Source organism: Mixophyes fleayi, chromosome 6 (assembly GCF_038048845.1).
Source record: "Mixophyes fleayi isolate aMixFle1 chromosome 6, aMixFle1.hap1, whole genome shotgun sequence".
NCBI classification, from domain to species: domain Eukaryota; kingdom Metazoa; phylum Chordata; class Amphibia; order Anura; family Limnodynastidae; genus Mixophyes; species Mixophyes fleayi.
Genome location: NC_134407.1, coordinates 155,692,721 through 155,706,542, shown reverse-complemented (window position 1 = coordinate 155,706,542; position 13,822 = coordinate 155,692,721). Strand labels below are relative to the sequence as shown.

Genomic DNA, 13,822 nt, shown 5'->3' with positions numbered 1-13,822 from the left:
AATGTGTGCCAATGCATTTTTTTATTCCCGATTTGGCGTTAAACCCTCCCCTAAAAATTTGCATGCACTAATGGTTAACGTGCGGGGGCGGCATTGCCTGATTTCAAATTGAATACCACGATTTTTAACGCTGCGTTAAGTAAAAATCGCCGCAATTGCATGTCCAAACCTGCGCGCATTGTTTCGCATTTTTAAGGCAGCATTTACAAAAAAAAATAAAAAAAATCTCTGGAGAAATAAATTCCCCACACCTAAGAGTGCATGGGTTTATGTGCTGTTATGTACAGGTTTTTTTTTTTTGTTTTTTTTTACATAAGCCCTCTTGCTTGGATTGCCCTGTGTTACAAAGCCTGATATGCTGTATTCCTGCAGCTAAATCTGTACTTTACCCAACAGGCTCCCATCACGTTGTAGTTCAGAGCTTGAAGATCATACATCCAGTAAGTCCACAGCAACCTTAGTGGACAGCAGCTGTGTTTGTGCAAGGACAAGACCTGTTCTCCACTGTAAGAGGAGGAGGGTGGTGAGACCAGACAGGATATTACCCCTCCACAGGAAGGTACGTTTTCTGAGGCTTATTTAGGTGTGGCTTAATATTCTTATGGACTAGGCTGTAAAATTATCAGGAGTCATATAACCACCATCTACTGCCTAACTTTTTTTTTCGTGTCCTATAGCTCTCAGTTGGCTGTACCTCTTTTAGTGCCTATTAAGTTCTAGCTGCTGCTTAAGATTTTGAGTTTGAGTGGCTCCTGAACTGGTCATTTTAGCGTCAGTTATCAGGTCTGGCACACTGCAGTTTCACATAAGGTTATTTTCTCTGAGTTTTATTTTGATACACTGTACTGTTGTCGTGAACTCTGACAGACCATGGGTGTGGATTGTGCTGCTTTTGAGACACTTGATAAATTGTCACCCATAACCGAAACTTTTGTACGCTTTCTTGTATTTGAAGTGTTATTCAGAGGGTGTCTCTTTGCATTAACGTACTTGTACCCACAAGTGGGCTGACATCTGGAATCTGCATTGGTGCTCTCCTTCGGTGTAAATACTTATTTCTCAGACGTTGATAGTTTTTCTTTGTGCACTTCTGTGTGTGGAATTTTCCAATGATGTGGCATTCCTGGGCATAGGTAGTGTATTTAATCATTATGGGCTCTTTAGCCTCCTAGATGCCTTCTTTTTGTGTTAGGAATGCATCCTGTTTGAAGATTAAATTTATACAGCTTTGGGAATACCATATTGGGAGGGGGAAGGACAATTTCATATGTGCAGCTAGATTTAGATATGGGAAAATTGGTGAATCCTAGCTCAACTCTTCAGTTGCAGTGTTAAAATGAAGATACCCAGTATTTGTGTGCTACATGCAAAAGCAGGGAGTATTTTCCAAAAAAAGAGATTGCATTTGAGCCCCTTGAATTGCAGCATGGCTTTGTCCAGGTGTATAAAGATACACACTTGTGCAGTAGTTTAGAGTTGCTACAGTGTTCTCCCCAGAAAATTTTGCCAGCTGGTTGGCATTAAGATGTAGCCGGGTGGAGGCAATAATATGGAAAAATGTTGGCGGTTACTGCCCACACCTAGTAGGACTGGTCAGACTGGTGGTCAGTGGTCTAACACACACTGCTGGCTGTAGTGCTCACTTAGTGCCTGTTCTAATAGGAGAAACAATGGTTTATTCTATTATAATAAGGCTATGCTGGGCTCCAAGAGCCGGGTGGCAAGTAAAAACAACTGCGCTAGGAAATGTATTTTTTTTTTTAAAAAATGATACTGTCCTATTCCCCGCTTCCCCCAAGGTACCACTAAATTGACCTGAAATTATAGTCATTACATACTGTCAGAAATTATTTATATTTCATGTAACTGTTCTATTCATCAAACTTTGCATTTATCAAATCGCCCTCACTTTGTAGCAATTGCAACTGATGTTTGGCATTCTAGTTGTCAGTTTTTGTAGCTATTCAGGGGAATTTTGAACCCATGACTTCTGTAGCTTACCCCAGTAATGAAACTGGCTTTTAGGGAATTTTTCCCTGACTTCACCATCAAGCTCATCCCGCAAGATATGGTTGAAATCTGGCAATTGTGCCGGCCAATGCATCAAAGACCGTGCTTCGGCTCTGAGTCATTTTTGCATAGCTTAGAAGTGTGCTTGGGATCATTGTCCTACTGCATTCTGACATTTGCACCAGAGGATGGCATGATGTTGTAAAATAGTGGTAATATTTCTGATTCATTATTCCTCTGTCTAAATTTCCCACCTTACCAGCAACTGGCATCCTGCACCCTCACATACGTTCACCTCTTAGAGCCAAACACGTCAAACTTCTGTCCATAATACTCTCTTCCAATCCTTTTGTTCTTTTGACCGTTTTAAACCGTTACTTGCCAATCTGACACAGGGAGTAGCCTTAATTTCTCAGAACAACAATAGACTGTTTCTTGTGAAAGTTGTTTTGTTTTGCCAATTGTTGAACCTAGAATTGGGGCATTGCTGAAAGTAAGGGCTTTTGCAGTCCTATGTGAACAATAAATTATAGGTCCGTAATTTCAAAATTCATCAATACAGCCATTTTTTCTTTTTTTAATATGCCTACAGTATTTTTAAGGGCCTGTTTGATGTTTCAATGCAGGTTACAGTCCTGTTTTATTTAATGTTGCTCTTAATGGCATAAGGGTGTGTTCTCCCCCCTTATCGACACAGCATACATTTCCTGTCCAAACTTCAATGTGGACCTGGATCACTGAAGTTTAGTGCCGCTTTTCCTGGACGGTAGAATCCAGATCTTGGAGCAGCAGTCCTGCCGTGCCAAAACTCTTACAGCTCAGCTGTATTTCAACAGACTAACTGGATCCATTTGAATACTTCCACTGCTGCAGGAATGGGTTTGGTGCTGCTGCCCAATCACCACATTGGGGAATCTGGTTGTTTCAGCCTTAGTACTGCTCACTCCCTCTCACTTGCTCCTGCTTAAGCATCTTTCCTCCATAACTTTCTGCTGTAGGGATATTACTATTGGATAGTGTAGTGTATTTTTTTTACTTCCGAATTATTTTCTCCTAAGCCAGTGGAGGGCACTGACCTTGCCTCCCTCCCTCCCATTTTTTTTTATTTTTTTTATTTTTTTTAAAATTCTATCAATGGTCTCACTTTTTTAAAATATTTTACAATGTATTTACCATTGGTTTGATACAGGTCTGTCCTCCACGGGACTGATCAATGCTGGTTAAGTCCATATGCATTGCAGTGGTGTCAAAGGTTTTCTTCAAATAAGAACGGCACATAGTGTTGAGCACTGAATTCTGTGATCATGGTGCCAGGGACCAAATGAGAGAGAGCAAGACAAAACGTTTTTTTGTCTGCAGTGTGAAAATTGCATATTTTGGAGGCCATTGCCACTTTTTATAAACGTCAAGCGCTCAGCAAGTGGTTAACATTCCACAAATTATCTTGGGAGCAAAAATTGTGTAAACCGAGAAACGCAGGAGCCTGGTAATATGTCGTATAAGTTGTGTTTGTTTTTGTTTTTTTTTTACGGTTTTTAACTCTCTCCTAGGTCAAAAGTGGGTTTAAACTAGGCTCTCAACCCGATCTTTTGGATAACGAAAATATGAATAGCTAAATGTCACACTTCTCACCATTATAATTAAGTATAAGGAAATGTATTCCTGATGGCAAACAGTAATATTAAAACCTAAATCTGTAATCACAAAACCATAGAACAAAATGGTCCTGAAAATAGAAAACTACCAGTACCTGCTCATTTAGAAATGGCATTTGTGAATCATGTAATTTAGAAAGTTTTCACTTTTTAAATGGTAACATACTGTTAAATATTATAATAAATTGGCGATATTGTCAGCAAGTATAAACCAGATTGGTAAAACAGGAGACGTACTGCCCTTTGCTGGTTCTCATGTCTTGCTGCTGTAACTTCGTACAGGTTCAGCGCAGTGTTCCGCGACCCTGCGAGGTCTCTTCATCGTGTGTAATGTGTGCCACTTTCCCGGGGCTTTCAACCCAGTTTCCATACAATGATCCATTGTCTGAACGCCTGACCCTACTGGATCCTGCAATTCATCCTGTACTGTCCTTCCCAGCTGGTGAGTTTGTCATCTGTATATTCTTTATTCCCTTCAGCCCACTAGAGTAGATAGCGCTCTGCTGTGTATGCCACTCACATAGCAGAAATACACTATATATCTATCTGTCTGATTCAGATTAAACCGATATCGGAGTAGACAAGATTTCCATAAACATGCTAACCTGCAGATGTGTAAACGCATTCTTAGCAAGTTTAAATATTGGTATTGATGAGCATGTCAGCAGCCCATGTAATGGCAGGAGTATGCTCACTGCTCCGGTGACATTGTCTTAACTGTAGGAACGCTGACCAACATGAGGTTAGTGTCTTAGTACCTAAACCCCAAAAACTGTTATGGAATCAAGCCCCAGTGTACTTTGTCACCAGCTGTCCTACCTCTGTAAGTTTTTTCGTACATAAAACAATTCTCGTAATATAAGTCTCTTAAATGTCTTCAAAGTTATCAACATGGTACTGAAGGGCTTAAAATATATATAATAGTAGCTGTTTTCATATGATTTATACTTGCCTTTTAGGTGTAATCAGTCCTTTTTTGTGACACTGAAATATACAATACTCCTTGTGCAGAATTAACATGCTTTCTCCTACACACCTACAGATGTTCCTGCTGGTCTGCAACTCCATTCTCTCCTCCGTTCCCACAACAAGATGGACAGACTGAAATCTAGCAAGAAAATAAAACTGCGCCCTCAAAATCCGCCCCCCACCACCCCTGAAACTCCCCGCACAGAACGAATGCCTGGAATTTTCCATACTCACAGTAAGTCAGATATCACACCCATATATATATATATATATACCCACTCTTCTCATGACTCCTCTTTCCACATATCTTATTCAAACGTGAACTTCCATGCTTTCAGCTGGAGTTTGTTTTCCCTATTTCCTCTAATTGAATTAGACCATTATGTACTTTCTGGTATCCTACCCTTATTACCTCATGTAGTGCCTCTCCTTACTTTACAGTGGTGGTTTTCTCCCTTCATATAACCTGGATTTTTTTTTTTTTTTGCTGTTTCAGGACTAACTCTCCACAGGCCTCTTCCAGAGCTCCCTCCGAAGCAAAGCTTGGAACCTTCACAACGCACCTTAAAGTGTGAGAGAACGTCATACCTAAAGCCTGAACGCTCACTCTCTCTCCCCATTCCCCACAACAAGAAACGGCATTTTAGTCCCTTGGAAAGAGATGGTGAGGGGAAAATCTGACAATTCTGAGAACTGTGTGAGCCAAACACAATGCTTCTTACCCTGAGGGTTTCACTGATCATTTTCTCTCTTCAGCAGGGCGCCATGATATGGACACTGGTGGGCCCTGTCTTGGGACTGATAACACTCTAGTGTCACGCCAGCTCTCCATACCATCTGATGGCTCGGTTTCCACATCGCTTAGTGCTGCTGCTGCGGTATGATGCAATTTTTATTTCAGTGACCATTATGTCAGCAACCACTGTTATGTGGTTGCTATGAGATTATCTGCTGTTCTTCTACATGTTGTGATTTAGAGCCTGCTTTGTCATATTGTGTTTGATCATGGTCATAGGACATATTGTATCTCTTGCCCCAGTTTTAGTGAGCATGGATAAAGCATGCTATCAAATGGAGCATTAGAAGGCTAACTCAGCTTGAAGTATTTCATTTCATCTTTGTCATGTCCATGGGTGGGCAGGTTTACAGTGGGAGGGGTTTGGCCAACATAGCCATTCTTACAAGATCCTCACAATGCTGTTGCCTATTCTTAAACAGGTACAAGAACAGCTGCTTGTATGGGTACCATATGGTCACTAACATGGTAAACGGTGTCCTTGTTGCTGCTGCTTTCTGACTTTCCTTGGTAGTAGCTAGGGGAGACTACCGGTTGCGTTTTAGAACATGTTCTTTTGTGTGTTTGTTTTTTTGTTTTGTTTTTATATGTAATTTGTAGGTGTGTGCAGCCTGAGGTGGTACTTATGGTAACATATGCCCCAATGTGAGGTCATTTTAAGCCCAATTCCATTGTCAGCAGTTCAGAATATTTGTTACATTGGCAATGTCTATGCCAATATGTGAATTAGAGAGCATGCCACTTTAACATATTATATGCATCAGAAAGTATTTCTTAAATATTTAATGATGTAATAGGGTCTTTGGTAAGAGAGATTATTGGGACACTACTATGTGGGGGAGACACATTTATCATAGTAAGTGTAAGCATTAAACGATGATCCATGCTATCTTCCTTGCTGGGTAATACTTCTAATAGATTGCTTAAAAAGAGGGCTAGTTCTTCGAAGTTTGTGTCACAAGTTATGCAATCCCTTCATTTAAATGAAGCATTTTTCAAGGACAGTGTAGTATAAATTGGAGGCTCCAGTGTGACTTACAGTGCCCTCTACTGGCAATGTTGTAGAATTAACTTTACTCCTTAACTATCATAGCTGGTGAAAGGTAATTTAGAATGTTATACGGTCAGTGTTCAAATTGTATTTAGTACTGGCATTGGTTAACAATTTGTAAAGTAGATATAAGTACTTCAAATAAATTGACATTATTAGTGTACTTTGCCTATAGGCAGCAATTTTTGAGCTGAACCAGTGTGTGCATGAAGCCAATGTATTTTTTTGTTGTTAAAACCATGTATTGATCAGTCAGTGTGTATTGATCAGCCACAACATTAAAACTAACACACAAATTAAGTGAGTAACATTTATTATCTCTCTGCAATGGCATGTGTCAAGGGGTGGGATATATTAGGCAGCAAGTGAACAGTCAGTTCTTGAAGTTCATGTGTTTGAAGCAGGAAAAATGGGAAAGCGTAAGGATCTGAGTGGCTTTGACAAGGGCCATATTGCGATGCTTAGATGACTGGGTCAGAGCATCTCCAAACCGACAGCTCTTATGGGGTGTTCCCGCTTTGCAGTGGTTAGTACCTACCAAAAGTGATCCAAGGAAGGACAACCAGTGACAGGGTCACGGGTGCCCAAGGCTCATTGATGCATGTGGGGAGAGCCAGTAGGGTCCAATCCCACAGAAGAGCTACTGTAGCACATATTGCTGAAAAAGTTAAAGGTATCAAAACACACAGGGCATCACAGCTTGCCGCGTGACCGTAGAGCAGTCAATGGCCAAGCTGACCCAATGTCCACCGACGAAAGTGCCTACAGTGGTCATGTGAGCCCCAGAACTGGACCATGGAGCAATGGAAGAAGGTCGCCTGGTCTGATGAATCATGTTTTCATTTTGCATCATGTGGACAGCAGGATGCGTGCGCGTCATTTATTTGGGGAAGAAATGGCACCAGGGTGCACTATTGGAAGAAGGCAAACCTGCTTTTTGGTCCTGACATTCGTGAGGATTTTACTCTAACATGTACACCCCTTCATGGCAACGATATTCCCTGATGGCAGTGGCCTCTTTCAGCAGGATAATCCACACTGCAGACATTAAGGAATGGTTAGACGAACATATGACTGAACTCCAATGACTGCATTGTCCTGTCCTAATCAGGCTGCCTCTTTCTATAACAAAACAGCCCTAGTCAATGTAGCTCCACCTACTACATATAGTCTCAGACAATCCAACCCCAGCCATGACGCAACAGACCGACCCGCTACCTGAAAAAGTGCTCCCATGCTGCAGAGCGCCACTGGAGGAAATCTCGTTCCTATCCCCTTCACTATACTCATCCTTTCATCTTACAGCACTGCCCTTTCAATTGCCAAACATTCTTCAAATCTCTAATATGCACTCAGTCTTCTAACCCACGTCACCTCTTTGCCATCTTCAACTCGCTTTTCTGCTAGTCTGCACCTCTTCCTACTTTCTCCCTCACTGCCCATGATTTTGGCACTTATTTCAATGACAAAATTGACACCATTCGACAAGATATTTCCTAATGCCAAATTCCACTCACTCTACCCATCTTCACCTACATTCCCCAATCCACCCTTAATTCATTCTCTCCAGTAACTGAAGACTAAGTCTCTGCACTCATCTTATCTCGCCCTTCTACAACCTGTCCATTCGACTCTACACCGCTCCCTTTCCTCCACTGGATGCCCACCTCTAACTCGCCTCTTCAACCTGTCTCTCTCCACTGGCACATTTCCATCCCCCTTTAAACATGCGCTCATCTCACCTATTCTAATGAAATCATCTCTCGATCCAGCCTCTCTCTCCAACTACCGCCCTATTTTTCTCCTCCTCTTTGCCTACAAACTACTTGAGTGATTAGTGTACAAACACCTGTTTCATTTTCTCAACTCTCATTCCATTCTCAACTCTTTGCAATCAGGCTTCAGTTCCCAACATTCCACTGAAACTGCTCACACAAAAGTGACCAATGTTCTACTTACTGCAAAATCGAATGGTAATTTCTCCGTACACATTCTCCTAAACCAGGCGTGTCCAACCCTCCAGATGTTGTGAAACTACAAGCCCCAGCATGCTTTGCCAGTAGACAACCTGTTGATAGCTGGAAGGGCATGCTGGGACTTGTAGTTTCACAACATCTGGAGGGCCGCAGGTTGGACAGGCCTGTCCTAAACCTTTCTGATGCTGATACTGTTGCTCACCCTCTTCTCCTACACACCCTTCACTCCATTGGCCTTCATGACACAGTTCTTTCCTGGTTCACTTCCGACCTATTGAACTGCTCCTTCAGTGTTTCTGCCTTTGGCACATCCTCCCCTCCACTCCCACTAACTGTTGGGGTCCCACAAGGCTCTGTTCTTGGCCCTTTACTCTTTTCATTGTACACCTCTTCTCTTGGGGCACTAATTTGTTCATTCGGCCTCCAATACCACCTCTACGCTGATGACACCCAAATCTATATCTCTTCCCATGACCTCTCCCCTTCTGTACTATCTTGTGTAACCAACTGTGACTGGATCACATATAAGTAACTTATGGTATTAATGTATTTAAAGGAAATAGCGCAGGGCGCTTATTTATATCATTGCAAATGCACTTATTTTTGAGTCTGTATATTTTGGTATTGGAAATCTTTATTTCTGAGAACAGGGCAGAAAATTTGTTTTTTTCTGTTTTGACCTTGTTAGAGGAAATGCTAGCACTTCTGCCTCACAGCACTGAGGTCATGAGTTTGAGTCCCGACCATGGCCTTATCTATGGGGAGTTTGTATGTTCTCCCCGTGTTTGTGTGGCCTTCCTCCGGGTGCTCCAGTTTCCTCCCACGCTCCAAAAACATACTAGTAGGTTAATTGGTCTCTCTCTCTCTCCTCCTTCTCCTTCTCCCTACAATGGGGCAGGGACTCATGTGAGTTCTCTGTGTAGCGCTATATAAATACATGATGATATCTTGGTGTAAGGAAATGCCTTGTTTGGAGTTTGCAACTTTTCTTAGGGAATTCATTTCTTTGGCGGAATTGTATATTCTGGAACTGTTGGAAGAAAGCACCTATGCTAATCTCATGTTAATTAGACCTTTTGATGTGAGTGTCCAATACTCCTTAAAGGAAAGGAAGGGGTAATTATACTTTCTGTCAGATGTCCACTGTGTCCAAAATAAGATGCAGGAAATCACAGCAAGGTTTTATGATATCACAGATAAGCATAAATATTGTTAGCTTTGCATTGCATGTAAATCCATGCTTGGGTAAACAAATTGCATCCTGATTCTACAAATAGCCTGTGTCTAAAACTGTTTAAAAAGAGGGCCCTTGTACACTGAAATGCATCATTCTGATGTTCCACCTGACCACTGATGCCTTTAATCAGTGGAACTGTCCTTGTCAGGACACTTGAGCAAAATAAACATCACTCTTTGCTTCAAGACCCTGCTTGACAACTTCTTCAAAATTTCCAGTAAGAGTTTTCTGCTGCTTCTTGATGCTTTAACTTCTATAACCAACATTTCAAAAATGGCCTGTTTCTGGTGTTATGTTTAGGTGGGAAAGAAACAAATAAGAGCAGGTACAATAAAATTATAAAAACAAAAAAAATGGGTTGGGGGGCATCTCACCGTAAGATGAAGGTAATACCTGTCCATATCTGGAGATTCACTATCATTGGGAAATCCCATAAGCAATCATCATCATCTATTTATATAGTGCTACTAATTCCGCAGCGCTGTACAGAGAACTCATTCACATCAGTCCCTGCCCCATTGGAGCTTACAGTCTAATCCCTAATATAGACACACACGACACAGACAGACAGCGAGATCCTCCTTGAGAGACCCATTTCAAACATGAGTGATCATCCGTCAACCCTATGTTATTGCGTCTGGATTGGGACAGTTAAGTTCTATGGCAAATGTTAAAAAACATTTTGCTCTCCTATCAGTGACTTATGCTGTAGTAAAATCTTCCTTCTGTTGTCCCTGTTGTGTTTTTGAATTGTCATAGTTGAAATGTCCACACAAATTATAATGAATTGAGATTGATCTCCAATTTGTGGACTGACTGAATAATAATACATTGAGTGCTGTCCCAATTACATTGCGGAAATATTCTCACAATCCCAGTAGCGTAGGCTTGTAAGAAGGCTAGATTTAACATCTACCCATTCCTTAAGAGTTTGTGACATTGCTGAGGCCTTTTTGTGAGGACAGTGGTGAAGGCGAAATATCTGTCAAGCCATTATTCAAATGTTATCCACCCATAAGTTCACGCAGCTTCATTCTTGAATGTTAGTTCAATATCGTGTCTATTTATAGATCCAAGGGTGAGCCCTGGTATTTGATTAAAAATTGGGATTTGTGGGGATATTAAACAAAAAACACTTGATCAGCTGCTTAATAAAGTGTATAATCAGGGAAAACTAAATAGCCTTGCAAAACAGTAATGTTGTTTGTTGCCAAACAAAATCTTGAGAATTTTAAAAATGACACATCTCATACACATGGACAATATGAATCGCTCCAGGGAATGTAAAATCTTAAATAGAAACACTAATACTATATCAATGATTTGAAGAGTTCCAAAATCTTAAATATACTCAGATAAAGGCCCTTTTATAGGTGGTACAGTACAATGGGAGCCTTATGATTGTAAATTTAAATACAGGAGTCCTTTCAAAATAATTGTTTGGCTATTGAAATCACTGCATTATGTATGGTAGAGAGGAGTTCACTTCCGTGAATAGAACTCATTGTACCTCTTATCTTATGGCAGGCTGGAAGGTGTAATAGTGTAATGTTTTGAGAAATGAATACTATTGTAAGCGCTACACAGTGCTGTCACTCTGAGTTCGTAAATGGACAGGGGTTTGACAGACCGTATTTCATTTGAATGCGAAGGACGCTTACAACAAAAATAATACCTACAATGGGAGTACTTTAAAGCAGATATCCACAACCTTTACTCACCCTCGGCACATCTAAGACCTTCCCAGAATTCCGCTTTACACCAAAAGCAAACATACAAAAAAAAAGCAGGAATTACAGCTTGCGGGAAACATCACACGTGCGCGATACATTAATAAGCATCACCCCAGTAACAATAGTAATAATAATAATAATGAACTCTTTATTTCACTAAAATATTTTATAAAGAAAACATATGGAACAAATTGCAAGATTATTCCTTGAGGTAAGGTCTTCCAATTAACCATAGTGTAACACATGTAGCGCCATAAACCTTGTGCCTTTCCTCCTGCTGGAGGCACACTTGGCAACATCTCGTGGCACACTGGTTGAGGAGCACTGCTTGAGTGGACCACATAAATTGCAACCAGCAACACTTAGGTTTAAGCATGCTGATAGACTAACATTAAGTATACATGTCCAAAAAATAACTTCCCTGTAACAGTCTTATTTTAGTTTTTATATTTTGCTATGCTCACCAGGCTTCTGATTGGTTAGACTTGTATTTTAGTCATATTTTTCTTTTTATTTCTTTTGTTTATTGAAAGGTGTGTTTTAAACATTGGTATTTCTTGCACATGTTTATCAGTCTTCCACACCTCACAGCTTTTTTATTAATGTTCGTTTTCTGCAGTTTTATTGTATGAAACTCATTGCTTTCTCGTAATATCCAACAGGCTGCCAGGAGACGTCGGGCGGAGACTTCCTATGACATAGACAACATTGTGATACCCATGTCTGTGGCAGCCACCACCAGAGTTGAAAGACTTCAGTACAAAGAGATCCTCACTCCCAGGTATAAGCACATACGTATAGTAGTATACAGGCCAGGAGTTCAGGTGGGAACAATCCTCCAGCTAGGATCCACTTCTGTTGTAGCTTGGCAACAGCTGGAATTTTGAAGGCTGCCTACTTCAGATTTTCTGTTTCTATAATATAGCTGTTAATCAAGGTGAATATATTAATCACCAAAACATCTGTGGTAGATAGTTGCTCTGCTAGTACCACAGTTCCCATCATTCTGAAGATTCATAGCCTGGACTCATTAAAATTATTGGCCTAATCTATTCCGGCTTTATCCAACAACCCTAAGAATGGTTTCTATGACAACCACTTCAGGTTGAGAGTCAGGAGATTCATGGGTGTTTTAGAGATAGCTGGGCTCCTGCTTTTGTAGCCCCTGAGTTTCTGCTACTTTGGGGTGGGTAGAGGGTGGATGACAGCTCTTGAGGTTGGATCAAGCAAAGAGTTTGTCTGTTTGTTTTACTGCCAACTCCAGTACTAACAATTTTTAAACATGTTTGGTTTGCACACTGTACAAAAGTTATTACATTAACGAAAATATAGATCTTGCACATGTAAATATTAATTACTTTGCACTCTGGTCCTACAGCTGGCGTGTCGTTAAAATCACTCCGCTCACTCCAAGTAAAGAAGAAGACTTAGAGGTAACTTTTGTTTGTTTTCCCTGGAGGCCCACACGTTACACTGATTTCTAGCTCTTTGACAACTGCCTTTTTGAGATCATTGTAAATAAGACCAAATAAGAGTCTGGATTGTGCAGCTTCATAGGATTTAAAAGGGTAATTGAACAAAGCAGGTAATAGGGTGGAAGTTATACACTGTACAGAGATTCTTAAACTAGCCTATATACATCCCCATTCCCAGCCATTTGTGCAGTGCAGCTAGCCCCCCACTCATTTACATTGGGGACCTTGGCTTGAGAGCAGAAAGTGAGTAGTCATTGTACTAGTATTTGGATAATTTACATAGTGCATGTCAGTGTTGCATTGATGAGCTGTGTTCATGCAATAGCGGTCTCTGCTATACAGGCAACAGGTGTGCTGTAGGTGGGGAATAATGCGGCCGCGCACTATTACCGTTATCCACTCTAAAATTACTGTACTTTCTGCTCGTGGCTCTGAGCTGCAAGTGCAAATCAGTGTTGAACTTAGCGTACCAATGGTAATAGTGCGCAGGCCTCATTACTCTCACGAGTAACCTGGCCAATTGCATCCCCCCCTCCCCCCAAGAATTCTCAGATCTTTGCATGACATTGCCAATTAATGAATTTATAATTGTAGCATATGTTACCCTTTTAATGCCTTTTTTTTTATTTTTGACAAATTGTTTTTGTTTATTTTTTGGTAACTTTCCTATTGCCGTCTCAATCCAGGCCAGATTTGTGATGTGTGTATGTTTACATGCATGTTGTTGTCCTCTTTGTAGTTGGAAGATCTTTCTGATTGTGCATTTTCGGCACTACATGCGAAGTGTGAGGAGATGGAGCGGACAAGATGGATCAGTAGCAGTATCCTACCACAGCAACGTCGTGGAAGCAGGTACTTTGGTGCCCAGTAGAAAGTGTTTTTATTCGCTTCATTTAAACCGTAATGTTATAATACTTTTC

General features: G+C 40.9%; 1 protein-coding gene across 6 annotated transcripts in view; it reads left to right on the top strand.

Moving 5' to 3' along the window:
* KANSL1 (KAT8 regulatory NSL complex subunit 1) overlaps window positions 1-13,822 on the top strand; it is a 63,897-nt gene that overhangs the window by 46,898 nt on the left and 3,177 nt on the right. For 5 of the 6 annotated variants that reach the window (XM_075176865.1, XM_075176866.1, XM_075176867.1 and 2 more), the window contains 8 exons: window positions 397-559; window positions 3,948-4,107; window positions 4,708-4,869; window positions 5,131-5,298; window positions 5,391-5,512; window positions 12,090-12,208; window positions 12,806-12,860; window positions 13,642-13,754. In XM_075176865.1, the coding sequence (XP_075032966.1) occupies window positions 397-559; window positions 3,948-4,107; window positions 4,708-4,869; window positions 5,131-5,298; window positions 5,391-5,512; window positions 12,090-12,208; window positions 12,806-12,860; window positions 13,642-13,754 (1,062 nt within the window). The remainder of the gene's footprint in view (window positions 1-396; window positions 560-3,947; window positions 4,108-4,707; window positions 4,870-5,130; window positions 5,299-5,390; window positions 5,513-12,089; window positions 12,209-12,805; window positions 12,861-13,641; window positions 13,755-13,822) is intronic. The other variant, XM_075176869.1, reaches the window with a different exon arrangement.